At 39.4% G+C, this 27,109-nt stretch overlaps 1 protein-coding gene across 4 annotated transcripts in view; it reads left to right on the plus strand.

Annotated features, from left to right (window-relative positions):
- The window catches only part of DPP6 (dipeptidyl peptidase like 6), a 1,159,861-nt gene that overhangs the window by 696,027 nt on the left and 436,725 nt on the right, over window positions 1–27,109 (plus strand). Inside the window, exon 1 of one of the 4 annotated variants that reach the window (XM_072153927.1) lies at window positions 1,885–2,265. The exons of the other annotated variants lie outside the window; for them this stretch is intronic. Coding sequence (XP_072010028.1) covers window positions 2,209–2,265 — 57 coding nt within the window. The 5' untranslated portion in view covers window positions 1,885–2,208. Of the gene's footprint in view, window positions 1–1,884; window positions 2,266–27,109 lie in introns of those variants that run through there. 4 annotated transcript variants of the gene reach the window in all.

The raw sequence follows: 27,109 nt of genomic DNA on the forward strand, positions 1-27,109 counted from the left end.
GGGGGCATGTCCTCGTTGATTCGTCAGGTGATTGATCTCATTCCCGAGAGGGTCAAGGATTCCGCTACAGGCCAAGCTGTGACTTCCAATACATAATTAACAATGAAAGAAATAAAACATATTAACAAAACACTTACAAAACCAACAACATTAACAAAAGTAAACAAAAAAAAAGGGGGAGGGCGGGATCTTTCCTGGTGCGGAGCCGTCCTGAAAGAGGACGGGATGCTCTGCGCCAGGGAATAAATATCCCGGACCTGCACCCCCGTGTGGCCAGCGGAAGCAATAGTCCAGTCCTGCAACCCCCGGGTTTAAGCAGCCCGAGGGTTTAACATTAATGAATCTGTCATATAGGTACTTTTTTTTCAATTGAATGTAATTTAAAAATATTTATCTGTGTGAAGATAACTGGTCAGTACTAGAAGGGTGTTGGGATGGTTGTATCCAAGGGCAATAATCAAATTTTTGGCCACATTTATTACCCTCACACAGAAACACTTTTTTTTAATAATTGAAGAAATGTATATTTATAGCAGACAAGTTAACTTAAATGTAAATTCCCAGGTGAGAAGACCCCATTAAGTCTTCTAGATTCTGGATTAGAAGAGGGATGCATGCTTCAGAAAATACTCAGAATATTCAGAAACCGCCGGCTCAACCGTTCTTCTGGTGTGAATACATTGTCCTTATTCCAGATGACGGCAGGTGTTAGGAAAACCGACCTCGGTCCATGGACCAACAATAGTGAACAAAGTATCTGGCCACAGGTCACAGGGCGGACTTTTTAAATAATTTTAGATCATGATTAAGACACATTGGGGCACATTTACTTACCTGGTCCGAGGTGTTCCCAGATTGCCCGATCATAATGCACTCTTCCGCAATTCACTAAGATCGTGCGCCCGATATCCTCCATGTGTCGCTTCCCTGCTCAGGTCTGACAGAGTTCACCTTCTTCTTCCTGGTGCATATAAGTGCTTGATTTTGGAACACAATTTGAATGTTAAATCCTGCGTTCAGTCCGAATCTATCGGATCATGCGTCGGCCCGCCCCCCATTTCTGTCGCATGAAAGCCAGCGCAGTTGTGCCAAAATCCAATCATGTGCGACACAATCCCCTGCTAAATAACTGTCACAGCCATGCAATCCCCGAAAATATCAGAAAATTTGACTAAAGTGCGGCGGCGGCGGACCCTTAGTAAATAAGCCCCATCGCGTCGAAACGCATTGATCTGTTGTACAAGAACGCCTGTCTGCATGTATTTTATACAATAAAGGAAAGATTCTTGTATGTCCAATTGCTAGTGCGGTCAAGAGTGTCGGATCCTTTGTAAAGCTTTTTTCCCTAATAAAACAGATAAAACTGATTAAAGAGGAACAATAAATAACATGTAACGCACATTCATAAACTACATGTTGGCTGCTATTAACATCTAATATTATACTGAATACTATAATAGATGTACAAAAAGGCAAAATAAACTGCCATTGTCACTAGATACAAAAATGACCAAAATAAAAAGGAACCCGTGACACAAGGAAATCTTTGGTATTGAGTGTTATTCTGCGCCGGTGCTGTGTGACCCCCCTGGCTGCACCGTGAGCTCTGTGCACATGATTTCATTGAACATTTCATCCTCAGCTCAGTTTTGTGACTTGACGTATCTGGGCTCTGGGAAATTCTCAAGCACAGTGCACATTGTAGCCTTAAACTCTGTCCCGTGCCCCTATTCTGGAGCGACCAATGAGGCCGTGCCTTACATCTGGATCTCTCCCTGCCAGTCCTGGAAGGGGAAGGCTGTGCTGCTACCTTTCTGCTGGCAGGGCTGCGGGCTGGTGCATGCTCTGTGAGCCTGACTAGAGAAAGAGGAGGGGGTGGAGTAGCGAAAAGGGAAGCAGGAGGGGGGCTACATCGCTAGGTTGTCTCCAAGCTATGCTGCTGCCAGTAGCAGGTTGCCAAGCAGTTATCATTGCTTTCTGTGATGCAGAGGCTGTTGCTAATTGTAAAGAGCCTTGCATCCTGTAATCTCCCCCTGACTTGTATTATTTTGCTTTTTGCGCTTTCCTTGCATGGGTCCTCTTTAATATGCATTGAAATCGACTGCTGATTGTTGTGATGGAATAGTAACTCGTACTCATTGGCTTTGGGGCATTGTACCAGACGGTAACATCACATAGACTACTGCGGTGGGTACAAGTAGGGTGATCATGACCACAGCTAAGGAACAGAATGCTTCAGGGAAATCGCAGCAGCAGCAAGAGCAGGTAATACCGATGTGATCTTTCTTTTATTACGTGGGAATTGTTTGGGATTGACATGCACCGGATCATGCTAGCGTACCACCTGAGTCACTATGTGCCGTGTAGGACTGCCGTGAGCTCTGCTCCGGAGCCTGCAGTTTAGAGTTTGCTATTTTTAACAGATTGCATCTTTTGCCATCAATTATGTATAGCTACAGAATAGCAGGCTGGATAATTAAGCTTGTCTTGTGTTTCCTTATATACCTTCTTAAAGGGGATGGGAGTCACTGGAAGTTGTAACTAGTGCTCAGAGTAGAAGGTGCGGAGTGGGTCCAAGGCTCACGAGGAGATGTCGGGGGCTACGCTATGTTCCTCAATTGCACCTGGTGCTCTTCATTTATAAGAGACGTTGCCCTATAAACTTTTGCAGACATCATTGGATAGATATTTACCTCTCTGCAAAGATTTCTGTCAGCCAACAGTTCATGGGGAAAGGGGGGGGGGATCAGCAATTTTCTTTCCCTGCTTTCTCCAGAGGGACACAAACATTTCCCTTAAGGACAAAGATTCTCGGATTTGATTAGGATAAATAATTACCCCTTGTGATCGATAGGTAAAGGAATCCAAGTCGAGAGACAGGGAATATTCCTGAGGTCATGGATTTATTCTCTGTCCAGTTTCTTGATACTTGATATAAGGTATTGATCCTAAAAAGGATTGTGTACAAAGATGGAAAATGTATCATGCATTGAACAGCCTGATCTATCCAAAAGTATCGAATGTTGCTAATGTAGCGGCGTGGAGTTTGTCACATTCTGACGTCAAGGGATGCAAAAAGTTACAATCACTCTAAAAGCGTTGATAGAAACTAATAACAAAGTCAGCTCTGCTACATCTGGCTACAATGAGGTTGACTGTTTCATGACTATAATGAAGGAGGTCGGGAGGTGGTTCTTACTCCTAAGGCTGAGATCAATACTGTGATAATGGAGTTGTTGGGCACTTTTTAGGAATGCCAGGCGCCACTTGTACCAAAATGTGTGGGTATATGAAATTTGCATTACAATATGAATTAGTAAATTGTTTGAGCGGCTATACAAGAGGTAGAGGACGGAGCAACATCAAAAAGCTTTTCTCCTGCAACACTTGGGAGCCTTAAGTGAATGTTACAGTATTCCACTGTGTTTCTTCTGTTAAACACAACGTAGACGTACTTATTAAATCTATTTTAGGATGGCATTCATTGTGCATAATCCAGGGGTTATGCCAGAAAAATGTACTCACTCAGCTACCTGAGAACATTAACCTGTCAGGCGGAATCGCTGCTCTTAAAGGTAAAATTACTACGGAAGGAAGTTTCGCTTGGAGACAACCATCGCGACCCAAGTTTGGAAGCAGCTGCTTGTGTCATGTATTATAAGTGTCCGATTTAATATTCTTATATATTTCTAAACTTTTACACATGTTGAGTTCCCATCTGGCTACTTTGTCTCATAGATAAAGCAACATGGCTGTTTTTTAAAGGGACGGGGCAACATTGTTTATGTTCTAGATTGTAAATATGTATGTATTATTTTTTCATCGTTGTCAGCAAAATTTTCAGGAAAAAAAGCTTCATTTAGTGTTAACAGAGTTCTTAAAGGTAGCATCACCAAAGTGCTGCGGCAATAGGACAGTAGCTGAAAGAGGGAATTTTGCCATATTATGTTATATACCCATAGATTACATGTATATGTGTCCCTTACACATACAAGATGGAAGTAAAGGGACCCCCAGCACAATCTTCCTTTACAATATCAGTTGTACCACATTGTCACCATCTTAAAGGGACGCTGTCACAAGGTTTTACCCCAGCCCTCTTATGTTGGGTATGAAATGTCCTTTCTAGAATTCCCTCAATTATTTGAAATCTCAGCTTGTCACCTATAAAAAAATCTGCCCCACAGTCAGGCAAATATGACTCTCCTCATCCCATTTTCACATGAGATGAGTCAAGTTTAGTGGTTTCAGGTGAGGTGTCAGTTCAGACATTGACACTAAATGGGGGGATCCTAGAAAGGACATTTCATACGCTACCTGAGGGGGCTTCTAGTTTAATGGGGACACATTCTCTTTAAGAATCCAAGTCCTGTCTTGTTTCTTGTTTATGGTTCTATAATATACTCATAGACACCTCCTTTAGTCACGGACTAGACTGTACATCAATGTGATCGCTACCTGATGCTCTATGATTAATATTCTTCTGGTACAGGTCTGCTGCGTGCAATATATTTGCTTTTCAATATCAGTATTGATGTGATCGCAGACTTGGATAGGAATACATGATGAAATTGCAACAACTGGATTTATATTCAGTATATTACGCCGAGGATTACACGTGCTGAATGGATTACAAATACTCGGCTGTGACTTTCGAGATTTCTTGACTTCAGCTACCTACGGGGGGCTTGAAGTGTTGTGGCTTCTCAGTAATGGAGGATTGTATGGGTGAATATTAGAGGGTTAAGTGTTTGTACACGTGATGGAGAGCCTCGTACTGCAACTTGGATGGGATGGATTCTGGTTCGAGTGATTGTGGAGACCTCTGGGAGGTTTTGAGGCAACTATTCATATTTATTGGCAGCTGCTCTATGAAGTTCTCTGTTCTTCTCTATGGATATTGGTTATATAACATTGTATGTGTCTTTAGGTATTAATTCACCTCTGAAATAGCATGAATATTACCAACACAACAAATGAAAGACTACAGCAGAGCATGTTATCAAGCAACAAAGTGGTCCTACGCGCCACATTATTTCCTCGTCCTTCTTGATACCAATGCTTTGTGGGAATCCTGCCAAGCCCAACATCATGCGCCAGTAATAATGACCTAATACAGACATGTGACTTTTGCATCCAATCACTCGCAAAACAACACTGACCTGCTACCTGCATTGGTTACAGCAAGGGCTGGTGTCAGCACTGGGCATATCCGGACAAGTGCCTTTGGCAACTGAGAACATTTTAGGGAACAGGAGACTGTTTTAGTTTCTTAATTTTTAATGCGACCAAGTGAGTTCACTGCAAAGAGGCCCACTGAGGCTCTGTCGTCGCGGCGCCTACTTAAACGTGGAGCCGACCCTAGTTACAGCGGTCACAAGTCACATTGAGAGGAAGGAGTAGGTAGAGTCCAGGGGGTTATCGTGAAACATGGGCTGATATACTCATAAAGCAACTCAAGCAATCTTTTGGATGATCAAAAATCAGGGGGAGCCCATGCAGGGGTGAGATAAAATCAGTTATCCCTTAAGTGGGATCCCTAGAGATATGCCTCTGCCATCTAGAACAGGACTATGCATTAGAAGCCCCAGAAATGGAAACCCCACATTCCCCATTCCCCCATGCTTGGGAAGCTCATGAAATAGATTGGTAGAGGTTAACTATTGTTTGACTATTTTTGTAGTCATGGAATACTTTGGGGTCATTTATCTGCAGTCAGGACATTTGTTGGCGACTTTTTTTGTTTGCACAGATCGCCTACTGCTGCTCTGGACTGGAGTTTATTTGTGCCGAAACTGCACCATTTTACCTTGCACATTTAACTTTGCTGTGTGAGTGGAAAAATTGCAAATATGGAAATTAACAAATGTAAGAGAAAAAAAAGAGGAAAGCCTATGATAAATAACCCCCTTTGAGTCATTTTGAGGATTATCATTTAAAGGGAACCCGTCATCAGGAGCCCTTTTTCTGGACCACCCCATGTACACTGTAGAGAATAGTGTACATATTGCCAAAGAGCATTTTTATAGTAAAAGTTGCTTTTTCTGAAAAAGAAAAGTACCATTCTGTATGCAGAGCTGTGTCCCTAGTCCCATGGGAGTGGCCAGTGAGGATTCGTATCCCACCCACCTTCAAAAAACAGCCCCATCATGCATCGATCTGAAATTTAAAAAATCAAAAAAATCTCCCATGTCGCTTTCCCCCTCAGGACATCATACAGCTCTGCATACAGAAAGGGAAACCTTACTTATCTTTTTTTTTTTTTTAAAAGCCAGTTTTACTATAAAAAGCCAATTTAACTTATGCAACATGAACTCTATTCTCTATGGGGACATGGGGGAGCCAGAAAAAGGGCTCCTGATGACAGGTTCCCTTTAATATTTACAGTATCTATAAACTTATAATGTCTCTCCCGATCCTTCCAATTGTCATGGTTAGGGGAATGTATGTATATATACTGCATTATAAGGATTTACATTGTGGGTCCCCTAAAGAGAGGGATCAGTCCTGGTTTAGGAATTTTAGTATTGACCAACAAACAGGACAGGTAATGAGCTAATAGCCATGGATGGGCCCCTCTATTTCTGATGTATTACGCTTGGGAATAAACCTTTATGGTATTGTACATGAGTAATCTAGAGCACATGTAGGTTTCTATTAATGATAGTAGAGGTAATAAAGGAGCATTGTTCATTGCTGCTATATATTGCTTCATGACCAAGGTATTTCTAGGGGGAGTCCTGGTGCTACGAGGCTATGGCCCTACTCTGTACAGTAAGAACATAAGAGAGGATGGAGATGACCATTAGTCCTGCTATCCGGTGGATTTTTTAATTTTTTTTGTACAGATAAGTTTAGAAAAACTATAATTCCAGGAGAGGGAAGTAAAACTGAATCCAGAAGAAACATGATAGGATGATATTTATTCTAATAATAATAATATACACGGCAAATGGATGGAGTTGAGTGTAGGGTGAGAGCTCGCACAGACATAATATTAGAGAAATGTGCTCAAACTTTTTTAAGCCGGTGCCTAATGGCGCTTTTATAACTTCCTGCGACATGTATATAGTAATTGTATAAACTAAGTTGACTCAGTATATACTAGCAAGGAATGTTGTTTTAGTTAACTCTTAATGTGCAGGATATAAATAAACCAGGCACCAACCAGGAGAACCTTACACTTCCCTTAACACTACATTCATATATGTAATAATAGAAATTCCTTTATTTATATAGCGCACACAGATACCGCAGCGCTGCACGGACATGTTCATAGATTCGATTGTGTTTCTTTTTAATATTTAGCTTTGTTTTTGTGAGTTGGTTGTACAAACCCGATCCATTAAAGTTATTCTACCTTAAGACCGACGATCAGTATGTTACAAAATTACTATACAGAACATAGACTAGATAACAGATACATTCACAGAGACTGTAGATAAACAGACTGGAAAATAGATACTGGAGATAAACACTTAACAGGGGATCCCAACTAATAACTCAATGTATAGAGAACAAACCAGGGACGTAACTAGGAGAGTCACGGCCCCATAACAGACTTTTGGATGCCCCCCTCCCCCATATATACACAAAAATGTATATACCCATACACATAAGCATACAGTTCTTCACTCATGCACACATTTATACACCCTTACACACATACCCACAGATATCGAGCATATACACATCACATATACACACATATATAGAGCATATATACATCACATATACACACATACAGTGCCATATACAGACTTCAGCATATATACAGCATATATACACACATACAGTATAGACACAGACATTTACATATACATTAATATACAGCTAATATATATATATATATATATATATATATATATATATATATATATATATATATATTATATTAATATACAGCTCTTCACTCATACACACAAATCGAGCATATACACATCACATATACACACACATATAGAGCCTATATACATGACATATACACACATGCAGTGCCATATACAGAAGTACAGCATATATACACACATACATTATATACACACATTTGCATACCTATATACATTAATATACAGTTCTTCACTCATACACTCATATAGAGCATATAGATCATATACACATCACATAGACACACATATAGAGCACATACACATCACATATACACACATATAGAGCATATATACATCACATATACACACATACAGTGCCATATACATCAAAAGGCTTCCGGCAGGGCCTGGCGTAGAAAAAAACGCAGCCGGCGACTTTTCACGTATGAAAAGTCGCCGGCAGCAGCAAGTGCTGGCGGTTGCTTTTGCGATTACTTGCCCCGATCCGCCACCTTCACGATAGTGGGGCGTGAAGGGGCGTGTAGGGGGCGCAGCCGGCCGGGGGTGGGATGGTGCGGGGCAAATAATCGCAAAAGCTAGCAATAAGCTAGCATTTGCAATTATTTCAGGGCCTCTGAGCCACTGGTGTTGCCCAGAGGCCCTGATAAATATGCCCCATACAGTTTATACACACACCATACACCATATACACATACAGTAAATACAATGTGTAACATAATATTTATAGAATGTTGCAAATCCTAGTTTCAGGTTGGATGACAGGGCCCCCTAACACTTTAGGCCCCATAGTGGCTGCTTTGGCTGCTACCACTGTAGTTATGCCCCTTTAATAGACTTTTAAAGTGTCATGCCCTCTCTGAGCATAGTAACCTAGTACTGATCCTGAGAATATAGGGCATAGTTTTCCCCTGCACAGTGTCTCTCGCCTCACACTTGTACAGAGAACTACAGCATAGCCTCATTGAAGGGAATAAGAATGAATGCTGCACCTCCTTGTCCTCATCCTCAGGATTGGTGAAGGTTGTTGGCATATTCTAGCAGTAGGTGACCGTCTTCATATATGGGACATCCCCTTTAAGGACGTCCAGTGTGTAACATTGACAGAAGTGAAGTAGCAATTGCCTCCTTAGAGTAAGTCATATAAAGCTCTTCCTTCCATTTGAAACTTCCTGACCAATTTCCACAATCCCCCAATCATCATCTTCTATGACAAAGCTGCTACTGGAGGGAGATAACTGAGCGCTATTGACAGCTCCTAATAGCCACTGCCTGGGCAGACGGGGATTTCAATAGAGAAAAATCTATTTTAGTCCAGATGTACATTATTCAGTCCACAAAGTATCTGGAAGTAATCCAGGCGAGGGAAATTATCTGTGTTTCTTATGTATGAATGAACTTAAGTAAAATCGTTGTAGAAAAAAAAAAAAAAATTGGTTTCATCTGTTTGGTACCTTTTGACTTTTCATTGTGCGATGATTTGATGGGTATTGATGCTTGTCATTCACCGCAGGACTGAGATAAAATAATAAAAAGATGATTTCTCATATTATGGCATAGTGAGATGTAGCAGAGCCGGAGGTGTCAGGGATCATTGGGGACTATTGGGGTTGTGCACGCAAAAGTTATAGTGAAGGGGGTGAACTACAGATCACACATTGGGATGTATGACAAGTGGTACCCATGGACAAACTCAAAGCTCCGGCATCTAACATACTCAGCTCTGCTACATACTGCATCTGTATAAGTGATGGATAACTTATTATTGGCAACCTTTTCACTTTTCCAATATGTGTCTCTTAATTCTCATCACAGAAGATAAAACTATTTTGCTTTTTTTTTTCCTTTCTGAAAAAGATTTTCCCCCATTCAATACATTTGGTTTTTTTTTGTTTTTTTATGGATAACTTTATTAGCCACAAGAAGTCACTAAAAAGACTGTTATGCTTCACTTACAGACATGTAGCTTTGTTGGATATCACCAAGAGATATGCAGACATGTTACAGAGCAAATGAAAACCGTGTTATACATCGTGTAGAGACAAGTGATCATGTCACAGAGCACCTAAAGACTGGTAGCCATGTTATACAACCCCTAGAGACCATGTCATAGAGCAAATAAAGACTAGCAGCCAGTATATCCATCACATAGAGACATACAGCCATGTTATAGAGCAACTAAGGACTGGTAGCCATTATATACATCACATAGAGACATACAGTCATGTTATAGAGCAAATAAAGACTGGTAGCCATTATATACATCACATAGAGACATACAACCATGTTATAGAGCAAATAAAGACTGGCAGCCATTATATACATCACATAGAGACATACAACCATGTTATAGAGCAAATAAAGACTGGCAGCCATTATATACATCACATAGAGACATACAGCCATGTTATAGAGCAAATAAAGACTGGTAGCCATGTTATACAACCCCTAGAGACATATAGCCATGTTATAGAGCAAATAAAGACTGGTAGCCATTATATACATCACATAGAGACATACAGCCATGTTATAGAGCAAATAAAAACTGGCAGCCATTATATACATCACATAGAGACATACAGTCATGTTATAGAGCAAATAAAGACTGGTAGCCATTATATACATCACATAGAGACATACAACCATGTTATAGAGCAAATAAAGACTGGCAGCCATTATATACATCACATAGAGACATACAACCATGTTATAGAGCAAATAAAGACTGGCAGCCATTATATACATCACATAGAGACATACAGCCATGTTATAGAGCAAATAAAGACTGGTAGCCATGTTATACAACCCCTAGAGACATATAGCCATGTTATAGAGCAAATAAAGACTGGTAGCCATTATATACATCACATAGAGACATACAGCCATGTTATAGAGCAACTAAAGAATGGCAGCCATTATATCCATCACATAGAGACATACAGCCATGTTATAGAGCAAATAAAGACTGGTAGCCATTATATACATCACATAGAGACATACAGCCATGTTATAGAGCAAATAAAGACTGGTAGCCATTATATACATCACATAGAGACATACAGCCATGTTATAGAGCAAATAAAGACTGGCAGCCATTATATACATCACATAGAGACATACAACCATGTTATAGAGCAAATAAAGACTGGTAGCCATTATATACATCACATAGAGACATACAACCATGTTATAGAGCAAATAAAGACTGGTAGCCATTATATACATCACATAGAGACATACAACCATGTTATAGAGCAAATAAAGACTGGCAGCCATTATATACATCACATAGAGACATACAACCATGTTATAGAGCAAATAAAGACTGGTAGCCATTATATACATCACATAGAGACATACAACCATGTTATAGAGCAAATAAAGACTGGTAGCCATTATATACATCACATAGAGACATACAACCATGTCATAGAGCAAATAAAGACTAGCAGCCATTATATACATCACATAGAGACATACAGCCATGTTATAGAGCAACTAAAGACTGGTAGCCATTATATACATCACATAAAGACATGCAGCCATGTTATAGAGCAACTAAAGACTGGTAGCCATTATATACATCACATAGAGACATATAACCATGTTATAGAGCAACTAAAGAATGGCAGCCATTATATACATCACATAGAGACATACAGCCATGTTATAGAGCAAATAAAGACTGGTAGCCATGTTATACAACCCCTAGAGACATATAGCCATGTTATAGAGCAAATAAAGACTGGTAGCCATTATATACATCACATAGAGACATACAGCCATGTTATAGAGCAACTAAAGAATGGCAGCCATTATATCCATCACATAGAGACATACAGCCATGTTATAGAGCAAATAAAGACTGGTAGCCATTATATACATCACATAGAGACATACAGCCATGTTATAGAGCAAATAAAGACTGGTAGCCATTATATACATCACATAGAGACATACAGCCATGTTATAGAGCAAATAAAGACTGGCAGCCATTATATACATCACATAGAGACATACAACCATGTTATAGAGCAAATAAAGACTGGTAGCCATTATATACATCACATAGAGACATACAACCATGTTATAGAGCAAATAAAGACTGGTAGCCATTATATACATCACATAGAGACATACAACCATGTCATAGAGCAAATAAAGACTAGCAGCCATTATATACATCACTTAGAGACATACAGCCATGTTATAGAGCAACTAAAGACTGGTAGCCATTATATACATCACATAAAGACATGCAGCCATGTTATAGAGCAACTAAAGACTGGTAGCCATTATATACATCACATAGAGACATATAACCATGTTATAGAGCAACTAAAGAATGGCAGCCATTATATCCATCACATAGAGACATACAGCCATGTTATAGAGCAAATAAAGACTGGTAGCCATTATATACATCACATAGAGACATACAGCCATGTTATAGAGCAAATAAAGACTGGTAGCCATTATATACATCACATAGAGACATACAGCCATGTTATAGAGCAAATAAAGACTGGCAGCCATTATATACATCACATAGAGACATACAACCATGTTATAGAGCAAATAAAGACTGGTAGCCATTATATACATCACACAGAGACATACAACCATGTTATAGAGCAACTAAAGAATGGCAGCCATTATATCCATCACATAGAGACATACAACCATGTTATAGAGCAAATAAAGAATGGCAGCCATTATATACATCACATAGAGACATACAACCATGTTATAGAGCAAATAAAGACTGGTAGCCATTATATACATCACATAGAGACATACAACCATGTCATAGAGCAAATAAAGACTAGCAGCCATTATATACATCACTTAGAGACATACAGCCATGTTATAGAGCAACTAAAGACTGGTAGCCATTATATACATCACATAAAGACATGCAGCCATGTTATAGAGCAACTAAAGACTGGTAGCCATTATATACATCACATAGAGACATATAACCATGTTATAGACCAAATAAAGACTGGCACCCATTATATACATCACATAGAGACATACAGCCATGTTATAGAGCAACTAAAGAATGGCAGCCATTATATACATCACATAGAGACATATAGCCATGTTATAGAGCAACTAAAGAATGGCAGCCATTATATACATCACATAGAGACATACAGCCATGTTATAGAGCAAATAAAGACTGGTAGCCATTATATACATCACACAGAGGCATACAGTCATGTTATAGAGGAAATAAAGACTGGTAGCCATTATATACATCACATAGAGACATACAGCCATGTTATAGTGCAAATAAAGACTGGTAGCCATTATATACATCACATAGAGACATACAACCATGTTATAGAGCAACTTAAGACTGGTAGCCATTATATACATCACAGAGACATGTGGTCATGTCACAGAGCACCTAGACTGACTGACATCCATAATATACACCACCTAGAGACAGGCAGCCGTGCTATACATAACACAGAGACTGACAGCCATGTTATACACCACCTAGAGACAGACAGCCATGTTATACACCACCTAGAGACAGGCAGCCGTGCTATACATAACACAGAGACAGACAGCCATGTGATACACCACCTAGAGACAGGCAGCCATGTTAAACACCACCTAGAGACAGCCGTGTTATACAATACCAAAGACCAGCATCCATTTTAAACTCTATCACCGCCATGTTATACATCTCCTAGAGACTGATAACTATCTTGTACTTCTCCTGGGGTCTTGGAGCCTTGTATATACACAGTGTCATAGTTATTGAAATAAAAAACAGTTATCCCAGTGATGGAACCAGTGTTGTGATCCAGCACATATACGTTATGTCCCTCATCTAGTGTTGCTCGTCAGTTTTCTACTGGGTTGGATTTTATAGGCCTCTTATAGGCTTGTAGGGTTTCTTTTTTTTCATTTATTCCTATTCAAGTAACCCATGGGCTCCTTCTACTGAGCAGATAGAGGTCAACTGAGGAGCAATGATATAAGAAAAGTAGTGCCGGTAGTAATCAGATGTGTATTGTATCATTCTCTATTATGTACATGAACACATTTAAGGCAATAAAAAAACAGATTATCCCTTTAAGGAAAACTTCTTCATTACAGTAGACAGCTGGTCCTTGTGGTGAAGAAATGAAACTGTTAGTTAGGTTCAGAGTTTACAATGCTGGGTCTAATTGTGCAATATGTGTGGGTAGTGTGTGCGGCATCTCTTAATAATGAAGTCTAATCAGCTAGAAAAGTCTTCCATGTACAAGTAGAGAAAACAGCAGGGGGGTTTTCATAAAACATCTTCTGCATTATTTCCCAGCATAAAATCCATTTACATGTATGAATGTCTAGGCAGGATAGAAGCATGAGATGCCTTCACTCTCACTCCTCATCCTACTGCGCGCTATACAGGAATAATTTATGAAATTACGGAAGATCAATGTGAGATTTTCTACTTTAAATAGTAACAGTAAAAAAAGAGGATTGTGAATTTCTATGCAGACACTATTCTAATTGTTCTGTACATCAAGTACTGTACGAGTTATATGTAAGGATAGCGTTCTATACAAATCAATGTCAAGGCAGATGAAAAAAAAAATTTATAAGACATGAATGTATAAGAAAAAGTCACATTACGCTAAGAAGATGTCACAATAATAACTTTAGGTCACTGATAATAAGGTTATTCCATGGGAGATGCAAAAAGCCCACTATGTTGAGTAATTGGGACCCCTCAGTTATATAAGAAGGTAACAGTATAAGAAACGAACTGTAGAATTGACCAACTTCCTGGAGGTGTTTATGGTATGTCCTAGTGCTTCGTCCCATTGCTAATGGGTCTTCTATCAAGACTAGGAGACTCTCAAAATGTAGCCTAGTGCTTTGTCCCATTACTAATGGGTCTTCTATCAAGACTAGGAGACTCTCAAAATGTAGCCTAGTGCTTTGTCCCATTACTAATGGGTCTTCTATCAAGACTAGGAGACTCTCAAAATGTAGCCTAGTGCTTTGTCGCATTGCGAATGGGTCTTCTATCAAGACTAGGAGACTCTCAAAATGTAGCCTAGTGCTTTGTCCCGTTACTAATGGGTCTTCTATCAAGACTAGGAGACCTTCAAAATGTAGCCTAGTGCTTTTTCGCATTGCGAATGGGTCTTCTATCAAGACTAGGAGACTCTCAAAATGTAGCCTAGTGCTTTGTCGCATTGCGAATGGGTCTTCTATCAAGACTAGGAGACTCTCAAAATGTAGCCTAGTACTTTGTCCCATTGCTAATGGGTCTTCTATCAAGACTAGGAGACTCTCAAAATGTAGCCTAGTGCTTTGTCGCATTGCGAATGGGTCTTCTATCAAGACTATGAGACTCTCAAAAAGTAGCAATGCTCTTTGAAGCCAAGGGGAAGTGGGATCTCCTGTTGGTGAACCAGAGATAAAATTCTCAGGGAGTGTCCGCTACCCTTCCTGGAAGTCTGGGAGGACCTGGCTCCCCCAGAACGAGTCTGGGCTTCAGGAAGAAGGCTACATTTTGAGTATAGGGGACAAATGACCATGGATGAGCAGTCAAGCAATGTCTAATAAGGGTCTGGGAGTTTTGATAAATGCTCCTCGACCTCTCAGTATGGAAACAAAGGCCCAAATGTCTGCTATTTTTCTAGGTAACTAAATACCTTGTTCTAGCCATATGAACCCAAAGGAATTATGTAAAGAATCAGTCAGATAACATAGAAACTAAAAGTAGATATTCTGTAAAAAAAATATATGTAAATCAGACAATCTATTGGAAAACTCCAATGAGAGGAGGTGTTCTTCTTTATTAGACAAAAGCTTCCCCCATAACTTCATTTTCTGGAATTAGTATGTAACAGTAAATTTTCTTCTGCTCTGAATTTTATGGATTTGCAAATAGTTTTCCAGCTTTCCGCATATAATACAAGACTAAAAGCTCATTAATGAGTACAATAACCGCTAAATATTCCATGTCTGCGAAATGAGTGAGATTTTACTGCCTTGTAAGATGTGACAGTAAACATACCAGGGTATGGCTGACCCCATTCACTCATTATCAGCATAGCCATGGAGACAAACATAACAGAATGAACACGGATTTGATTTCCTTTCTTATAATGTATTGTAAGAGAAAAATATGTTCAATTTACCAATTTATACTACAATTAAATTATGTTTTTCCAAAAAATTACTTCAATCCTTTGTTGTAAAAAGATTTTCTAGTACAGGCAGTCCCCGGGTTATGTACAAGATAGGGTCTGGAGGTTTGTTCTTAAGTTGAAATTGTATGTAAGTCGAAACTGTATATTTTATCATTGTAGATCCGGACAAAAAAAATTTTGGCCCCAGTGATAATTGCAGTTTAAACATTTTTTGCTGTAATGGGACCAAGGATTATCAATAAAGCTTCATTACAGACACCTTACAGCTGATCATTGCCATCTGGGACTAGAGTAAAGCATCCAGAGAGCTTCACCAGAGGTCAGAGGGGTCTGTCTGTAACTATGGGTTGTCTGTAAGTCGGGTGTCCTTAAGTAGGGGACCGCCTGTATTAAGGTATTGATGAGATTCGTTATCGATCTCATCCATCGATATATTTCGTAATTTTTTTTATACAAAAATCTTGTGTTCCGTTGATAAATACGGTAACGTTCTATGACCCCACACTAATGTCATTTGCTGTAATGAATGGGTTGGTGTGGACACACTTCATTATATCTCAGCCTTATGAGAGGAGATGTGTTAAACACTGCACACTTAATAGGATTTCCCTGACATACCACATATTTCCCTGGTGACTTTCTCAAGGAAACTTAAATCATATCATTTATTTCATCCACATGGTTAATTGCGATTGACAATTATTTCCTTGGAATGTATTACTCTAAGTAGATATGTGGGTTTATGAAGCTTGCAACATCCCTATATCCCCTGGGAGGATATCTGCAATGTGCTGCTATGCCCCCAGGACCCATGTCTTAGAGTATAGGAATATGATTGCTAATTCCCTTATATTATCAAAGTAGATAAATTGAGTCTAATACATCTGTTAGAGTAAAGTCGTCAGAATATCATACCACAACCCTACTGTATAACAACACAACATAGTTTACTATATCCTGTATTCTGTCTATGATGAAGGTAATTTAATACTACACATTTTGTGTGATTGAGGATGAATTATAATAATAAAAATAATAATAAGGATGTGATTCCAGTGTACAACACAGCTGCTCATTTAAAGAGGGATTCTACCAAAAAAAAAAAAATGAATTAAGGATTTACTCTATTACCTACTTGTTCAGTGTCAGACTGGGATACCTTGCGTCCACCAGATAAAGTTATTCAGAGAAGCTTACCATTTGTTATCCCCCAGGAAACAAATACCAATAGCCTCCAATTTTCAGCACATTATCTTCTGCTGGCTCCAGGTTTCAGTAGGCTCCTGGGCAACAGTACCTCAGTGGGCCCCTTTTCAGTGAACTCCCATGGCAGAATTAAAAATTCAGAAACTAAAACATCCTCCTGTTCCCTAAAATATTTTTATATATTTTTGAGCAAAAGTCAAAGTAAATACTTACAGGATTCATAGAGGAGACAGTAAGAGTCAACCCGCGAAGCATAGTGATTGACACTGAGAGTCTTCATTTTCTCACCCACACACAGATATTGATAGTGAGTCCAGATATAGAGTCCAGATTACCCCACCCACAAACCATGATTGACAGTGAGAGTCCTGATTACCCGACCCACACACAGTGATTGACAGTGAGAGTCCTGATTACCCCGCCCACACACAGTGATTGACAGTGGGAGTCCTGATTACCCCATCCACACACAGTGATTGACAACAAGAGTCCTGATTACCCCCCCACACACACACAGTGATTGAGAGTGAGAGTCCTGATTACCTCACCCACACACAGTGATTGAGAGTGAGAGTCCTGATTACCCTGCCCACACACAGTGATTGACAATGAGAGTCCTGATAACCCAACCCACACACAGTTATTGAAAGTGAGAGTCCTGTTTACCCCGCCAACACACAGTGATTGACAATGAGAGTCCTGATTACCCGGCTCACACACAGTGATTGACAGTGAGAGTCCTGATTACCCCATCCACACACAGTGATTGACAGTGGGAGTCTTGATTACCCCATCCACACACAGTGATTGACAGCGAGTGTCCTAATTACCACACCCACACACAGTGATTGACAACGAGAGTCCTAATTACCCAACCAACACACAGTTATTGAAAGTGAGAGTCCTGTTTGCCCCGCCCACACACAGTGATTGACAATGAGAGTCCTGATTACCCTGCCCACACACAGTGATTGACAATGAGAGCCCTGATTGCTCCATCCACATACAGTGATTGACAATGAGAGCCCTGATTGCTCCATCCACATACAGTGATTGACAATGAGAGCCCTGATTGCTCCATCCACACACAGTTATAAAAAATTCTTCCTGTAAAAAATTGTACATACCTCTCAGAGAGGTAAGCAGGACTCCTACTGTCTTAAGAGTCCTGTATTAACCAATATGTATTGTGAAAGCCATTTTCTCTCCATGATCATATCCTGCTATTTGGTAGGACAGCATGCGGCACCTGACAGGTAAAGGAAATTGCATGAGATCCTATCTAAAGAAAAAAAAGTAATAATTTCAATGTCATAGATGGAGACCCTGTAACCAGAATACAGATAAATATTTCATTTTATTCTGAATATTTTGAAAGATTAGTCTTCAAGTCATTTCTCAGAATTAAGAACTGTCTAAAGGATTTAGATAGTGGCTCTACTCCTACTGGGTAACATTAATAAAAATTCAACTTCTGCTGCAATTTTTAATCAAACATGTCAGCTTGAGTTAGATCCGTACAACATTGCGCACCCTATTTTCCCATTGTATTACAGAGCAGAGTTTTAGAAATGTGAAGTGTCTTTTTGTTATTAAGCCTTGTTTTTTTAAGCTGTTTTTTTTTTTTCTCTTTGCTTGATCTGTTTAAAAATGAATCACGCAAGTGGTTGTTTACAAGAGGGAACATGCTTGTTGTCTGATATTAGCGGCGTAATTATGTGGAAAATATGTATTGTTTCATCCTAAGTACTGAGCTCTTTAGATCGTCTTTACAATTAATGTGTTTGTCAGGAATTAGAATCATTAAAATTACCAACGTGGAGTTTTTACGGCAGCTCTGTGCCTGTGCAATGCAGGGGGGTTGTCCGATCCGGACAATGTAAAGCTGCGCAGAGCGCCAATTGAAGACAATGAAAGCAGCTCAGAACAGAACTCATAATAATATAAGAATCCTACCATCAGCTCAGAATGCCTAGGGAATTCCAAGTGGGAAGTCTAAACCGAAACATATGCAGAATTTCCAGAGCAGTAACGTACCCCGCAAACTGATGTGCTATCATCACATAAGGTGATGTAAATTGAAACATAATCTACTAATTTAATTTTCAAAGCATTTTTCATATATTATGTATTAGTATATTATTGCTATTACTCTTTAATTTTTTTTTTTACATACATTTTTTATTGTGTTTTTAAAAGAGAATTATACAGAACAGGAAGTTAATAATCCCGGTGGTCCCCCGAGTTAACTGGATTGCACCGGTGAAAATAATAATGCAGTTATACAAATCTCAAGTGGAAGGGGAAGGGGGAAAGGAGGACAGGAAGAGGGGAGGGATGGGAATACGAAGGGTAGGAGAAGAGAGTACATATCAGAGGAGGGGGTAACAGTAGCAATAACCACAATATTACCAGTTAACAATAACCATAACCGTAACATCTTTCCTTTATGCTTACTATTACAGGCGGTCCCCTACTTAAGAACACCCAACTTACAGACGACTCCTAGTTACAAACGGACATCTGGATGTTGGTTATTTACTGTACTATAGCCTGAGGCTACACTAATCAGCTATAACAGTTATCACAGGTGTCTGCAATTAAGCTTTATTATTTATCCTGGTTCTAATGACAACCCAACATTTTAAAAATCCAATTGTCACAGAGACCAAAAAATATTTGTCTGGAGTTACAATGATAAAATATACAGTTCTGACTTACATACAAATTCAACTGAAGAACAAACCTACAGACCCTATCTTGTACATAACCTGGGGACTGCCTGTACTCTTTCTGTAGTCCATACTCATTAGAGTTGAGCTCATCTATTTGTCACTTTGTACATTCAGTATAAATCTGCAAATTTTGCAGGATACAAACCAAATTTTTTTCTGATTCGCTTCAGATGAATTAAATGGGTTGGCCACTTGACCTCATGTTTTTTGTAATGTGTAAGTTTGGGCCCAGGCTATTAGGTAATTAATATTTTATTAATGTAAAGTAAAGCATATTACAAATTTGCACGCCCATTTTTTTTTCACCTTCTTATGCAACTCATCTATGAATTATGTCTGTGTTAACATTTTAATACGGTACGTTTCAAAGCACGCTCTTGTTGGGAGCTACTTGTGGGACTGAAGTACTCCATTATAGACCATTCCCTAAAATATCAGACATTCCTTTCTGAAGACAGGGTCTATTATGAAGGCACTCTGAGCAGGATCTAGGCACTGTTCAGAGCAGTGTGCCTATGTTGCAGAGTCTCTTCATCTTGGTCACAATGACATCACATTGTAGCAGCAGACGTTGCTTTCTATAAGAGAGACATAATGGATTAAAAATGGGGCTTTTTGTATGGTTTTTGTATAAAACAGTGTTTTATAATAGTAAGACTTGTGACTAGTGACAACTTGTGCATGGCATCTTTCACTACCAAATACAATGTATTATATAAGAGAAGTGTTCTTCCTTGTTTTCTCATGATTTCTTGATACAGGCAGTCCCCGGTTTACATAAAAGATAGGTTATGGAGGCTTGTTTTAAAGTTGAATTTGTATATAAGTTGGAACTGGTATATTTAAAAAGTGTAACCCCAGCCAAAATGTTTTTGGTCTCTGTGACAATTGGATTCCAAAAATGTTGGGTTGTCATAAGAAAAAGGATTAACAATAAAGCTTAATTACAGACACCTCTGATAACTGTTACAGCTGATCATTGTAGCCTAGGGCTAAAGTAAATTACTAACATCCAGAGGTCCGTTTGTAACTAGGGATCGTCTGTAAGTCCGGTGTTTTTAAGTTGGGGACCACCTGTGCTTGGTCAGGAGTTGTTTTTGCTCTATGGGGCAGATTTACCATTAACCAGGCTTTCTTTTCTCAGTGTCTTAAACTTATAACTTTTTATCACATAAATCCAGAAGAGATAGACTTTTTTTTTTTAAGTTGGAAATTTTAGTGTAAATTCTCTACAGTCCCTAAGTGGCACAGAAAACAAATTAGGAAATAGTTGAGCTGAATATGCAACTTTTTGACAAATTGAAGAAAATCCACCACCAGGATCCAGTATTTTCAGATACACTTACATGGTGGTGTGTGCTCCCTCGGTCAGGATTTGTTCTGTTTATAGTTTCCTATGCCCTGCTTTGTAAAAAAAAAAAGTCTTTTAATATTATGCAAATAAGCTCGTGGGACTCTGTGGGGCATCAGTCAGTCAGAGAGTCAATGACATTACCGGCTCCTGGGCAATATCCACACATTGGTCTCTTAAGTTAAAAGTTGGTTGGAAAAATGTAAAAAATAGGCAGACAAATCGGCAGATGTGACTGTTTTGACACGCTTTTAGGATAAAATACTGAAGTATCTACAATGATGCATCCAACCACCCCCTGTGTACAGTATTGTGACCAAACAATAGATTTGTTGTGAATTGATCTTTTATTGCAAGGTAATGTCATAGAAAACATTGGGGCACATTTACTAAGAGTCCGCGGAATACATTTCCGCCGGGTCCCGAATTTTTCGATTTGCGCCAAATTGCACAGGGGTTTTTGGCACATGCGATTAGATTTTGTCGCATCAGTGCCGGCTTTCATGCGACACAAATCGGGGGGCGTGGGGCACGGAATTCAAATTGAGTCGCAAGACATGCACTCACATACACTAGGAAGAAGATGGTGAATGGCGACCTGAGCGGGGAAGCATCACATGCAGGAAATTGGACGCACCATCTTAGTGAATTGCGGCAGCTCCGAATCCTCGTCGGACAACGCACCTCGGGGATCGTGTCAAGACGGGTAAGTAAATGTGTCCCAATGTGGGAAAACATCTGTATATACCGACACAGGAATAAGAACAAAAGGTATAAAAAGTAACTTTCCTGTGATATCCGTGTATGGGCATCACAAGATTCTGTATTGTAATGGGGTCCGTCTCGTCAGATTTAGTGAAATTCTCCTAACATGTTATCTGTTATAGAGCATTTTGCTCTTAGATCTCAAGCACTTGATTTCTGCCCCACTTATACAGAACCCACTTCTCTTTCCTCAACCGACTCTACAAAGGCATTGAATGAACTGAACAGCTTCAATCCTCTTTTCATCAGTGACTGACAAGTACCATTCTCCTTTTCTTCAAATCTATTTTGAATACCCAACGTTTTTCTGTAGCTGGGAACGTATAATGACACCATGTTCTTCAATGCACTCGCTGTATTCATGGTCCTTCAACCTGACATACTCTAAGGTCTCCAGGTTTCTCTTTTAGATGTACTGAAGGTCTCATTATATTAAATATGGCAATGCGATGGCTTCAGAAGCATTGACAAATGTAAGGGGCCTTCATATACAGCATAAATGCAGTGTTGGCATTACTTAGATTTTATCTAAGAGTGATCTAATCACTTCCTAATGGAAAAAAAAATATTATCCATTTGCTACTGGGTAACCACAAAATGGAAGATATAACCATCCTCAATGGGGGGTTAACAAGGGTTGTACTGATGTACAAGACTTGAAAACGTTGCAATTCATAGCCCAAACCAGCTCCCTTTTAAGTGGGTGGGGAGGAGAGGGGTATGGAGTGGGCCATACCATGAACTAAATTTAGCTAGCACTGGTGCAGGTCATAGCGCCACGAGCTGGATATGCTAATAGGCTGGAAGGACGATTTGAGGTGTTTGGGACGGTGCGTCAGTACATTATTGCTATTAGACTTTTTAGAGATAAATTGGTGTGTCCATCACCTGTGACCTTAACATTAGCCAGGATAAGCCAAAAGGTTGTCAAGCTATGATCTTCAAGACAATAGTGGGTAGGATCAGCATTGCATTGCAACCTTCAATTGTAATTTTTTGACATCTTCATATAACTGTAGACCTGAACCTAAAAAGTTTTAACCAGAAATATCTATTGAGTTGTTTTTAGTGATCTGCTAGATGTCTAGAAGACATAACTTGTAGTCTCTTAGATCAGATGCAAAATCAGTAATTCAGTAATGGATAGTAAACACTTTGAGGTCTCTGTCCACCATGTGCTAGTAAGCCAAAGTGTTACTCCAAATACCAGCCTCCCATACACAGCATGAGACAGGAGTTCCAGGATGACAGTAACAAAAGAGAAAAATGACATATCTGAATACACAGGCAAGTAATCTGTGAGGGGATCTATCTTTTAAGCAATGTCCGTAAATTGCTTCCATCTTGGAAGCCACCAAAGTAGATCAAATGTGCTGTTTTCCAATGGGAAGGTGGTCATGTAGCATATAAGAAAAGACTAGAGTTGTCTCAAAAATTGATTTCTGCAATCAGATTTGCAATCTCTCTTGTGTTTCAAAAGTTATCAACTCCATAGATTTTCATGTGGGTTCGAACATTTGGATGCAGTGGGGCAAATTTATCAAGCTGTCTGAAAGTCAGAATATTCCTAGCCCATAGCAACCAATTACAGCTCAGCTTTCATTTTACCAGTGCTCATGAATATTTTAAAGGGAGCTGTGATTGGTTTCCATGGGCCACTAGGAATATTCTGAGTTTCAGACACCTTGATAAATCTGCTCCAATGGGGGTCATTTACTAAGGGCCGATTCGCGTTTTCCCGACGTGTTACCCAAATATTTCCGATTTGCGCCAATTTTCCCTGAATTGCCCTGGGATTTTGGCACACGCGATCGGAGTGTGGCGCATCGGCGCCGGCATGCATGCAAAATTGGGGGGCGTGGCCGAACGAAAACCCGACGGATTCGGAAAAACCACCGCATTTTTTTAAAAAAATGTGTCGCGAAAATTGCACTTACCTTCACTCGGCCCGGCTCGGTGTATTCCAGTGCGTTCCGATGCTCTTCAGTGCAGCAGCAACATCTGGTGTATGGCGGAGGAACTACCTTAATAAATCCCGGCTGGGAACGCGCCGCTGGATCGTGAATGGACCGGGTAAGTAAATCTGCCCCAATGTCTTCAGCTCAATGTTCAGCACCATGGACAGCACATTGTCAAATAGATGTGCATTACAAGGAACTTTCCCAGTTCAAAAAATGATTGGTTTCTTTGAAATATTACATGTTTACCTTCCCAAAGGAAAACTTGTCCACCATCCACTACGGTGACATTCAAGATGTCTGCCATATTCCAGACATAGCCTAAAAGATCTATGGTCTCTCTCAATCATGAATTTTCTCTTTTTGTTTCTGAAAGAAAAGGTTGTTGTGAGATTTTTGCATGACCCTTTAGACAAGTGTCCCTTTAGTTTTCTGTCTGTTTTTCTAGAACTTAGTATGTGGTCAACATAGATGGCTGTTCCAGGTAGATGACTTTTTGGTCATGTGACATCAGAGGCAAACATTGACCAAGAAGTACAACATCAGCCAGAGGACCTTGTAGTTGTTGGACCATCTGGGAATCAGTAACATAAGTAACATATATTTTAATACTTTCTACTATTCTAGATGCTTAACATAAAAATGTAAAAGGCCAGCAGATCCCTTTACTAAGAGTTTTTCATGAAAAAAATCCTAATTTATGGACAAAATCATAACATCCATTAACAATTATACCAACCATGGATGTTCATTATTTCTTCTACACAGAGAGCCATAAATATCAATTTGATGCGAATATTGCGATAATTAATATGTCATTATTAACCCCTCTGTCATTTACTATAGATTATTGTTTCACCGCTAAACTAATTAAATAGTAATGTCCTATGGAAGGCCATGATAATTGTTTGGCTACATGTCAAAAGACTTTTATAATTTACGCGAGTGAAGATAATCCTGAAGGTCTGTGGGCTAATAACTCCCAAACAATAATAATTAGGACCTTCCATTGCATTCTGGGACATGTAGAAATACTAGGAAGTTTTCTACAAATTACTAAAATGTACCGTATCGTTAGACACAAGAAATAATAAGCATCATAGTATGGTGACTATAGGCTATAGTACTTAATATTCGTAAACTGAAATGCCATATTGATGTATAAGTTATGTCTTCTACTGTTCTTTCCTGATTTTGCATGCCTTAGTTAGTCAATGCATTATTATAGCATTCACCCTCGTTCACCTCTGCCATGTGCCCTGGCCTGTATGAACCTCTCCCATGACCATGGTTTGACATTTATTGCCTATATACAATACCAGAACAAAGCTTCTTGGGATTGAAGAAAGGTTCTTTTTTTCAGTTCTCTAAGGACTTTGGAGGTGGGACATGGGTGAGGCATGCCCACTACCAATCTAAATTTACTACTGTGCTTCTACTCTACATTGTATCCCTATAAAACTTACCAAATAAACTAATGACTATACTATATTTAACGCCTTATGTAGCTGTTGGCAAAAGACTTGTTTGGCTAGTAGCTATATTTTCTAACTCCCACTCACAAGACATGCATACTGAAGCCACAATGTCTGGCAGTGGAATTGGACATGTTGGAATCAAGCATACCTGACTACACTTTCTTCTTATATAGAGGAACCAAAACCTTCATAAATTAAAACGTTGGTTGGACCAGCCACAATTAATTGTTTTGGCCAGAATTCATCTAAACACTTTTGAAAAACCATTAAAAACACTAAATTATGGAATTGTTTTTCCACTTTAATTTGTGTTTAGTGATGAGTGAACCCCAAAGTTCTGTTTGGGTTTGGGTACCAAACCCGAACCAGAGCACTCCCACACCTTCAACATCAGTCCCAGCACTGATCGCCGGTGTTGAATGATGCCGGCAAAGCTGAAGTTGGGGACCTGAACCAACAATGTTCAGCATGGACCCAAACATTGAGGTTCGGGTGCAATCATCACTATTCATGCCCCATATATGAAATACATGACAGCCAGACACAAGGGCATAAATAGACCTAATCCTATTGGGACTAGGGGCCGTCATTTACCTTGTCATGTCCTCTGGGCTTTTGTATGTCCTTCAGCTGATGGGAGGTACAATAACCACAGTCATTCTATAGCATTTTTTCTTTGCCTATAGCTTTCTTTAAAAAATAATTTTTACATCAAACCCATTAACCAAGGTGGTGAACTCAGTTACTCGGATGCCCGTGTAAAACAAGTCAACTCAATTTCATTTTCTGGACTACTTAAATAGGGCGGAATGGGTTGACAGCATAACTTAATAAAGTGCAGCACATGGAGAAAATGATCGCTATTCCCTGTTAATGTAGCTGTCAGTCAATGGGGAGAGTTTTTTTGCATAATCATAAGAGTGTCATGGATATTGTACCATTTCTCATTAACCAGTAATTGATTCCTCCAGCCTCCTCAGTCAACTTCTATCAGGACAGAGAAGAGGAGCAATGAGGAGATCTGACCTCTGGAGTTTTTCTTGCCGCCATCCTACATTCTCCCATCTTGACATTTAAAAGCAACATAGAGTGAAAGAGGAATCTGAATTCTAATTACTCCCACTTAAAGTGGCACACTGGGGCCAGCCGATGAAAAAAGTAAAGTTAAAAAAACACCCGAGCCGCAGACGGAGAAAAACTAAAATCACTACTTTGTAAGTGAGGAATACATTACTGGGTAATATCCCAGAGAATTACTTCATTAATCCTCCATACTTCACAAATTTAGACAAACAGGTCATTTTACACCTTCATTATTTCTAGATATTGTAATCTGTGCGAATGGGATTGAGATGAAAGTATTTTTGTTCTGTCACAATCTTGGCCAAGTATTAGCATGAAATTAATTTATTCTCCGACAATGTTTGATTCCCTTATTAAAAAATCTGTATTTTGAGTTGTAGTGCAAAAAATAGTAGTTAACGAATAATTGGGTAACAGGTTAGCGGGTTTGTTTTAAATTTTAAATTTATTAGATGGGTTGCCTATAATTATAATAAGCACAAAAGACTGTCCTGGTGCTGCAAGGAGATAAGCGT

This window comes from Engystomops pustulosus, chromosome 5 (genome assembly GCF_040894005.1).
Source record: "Engystomops pustulosus chromosome 5, aEngPut4.maternal, whole genome shotgun sequence".
In the NCBI taxonomy this organism is placed as follows: domain Eukaryota; kingdom Metazoa; phylum Chordata; class Amphibia; order Anura; family Leptodactylidae; genus Engystomops; species Engystomops pustulosus.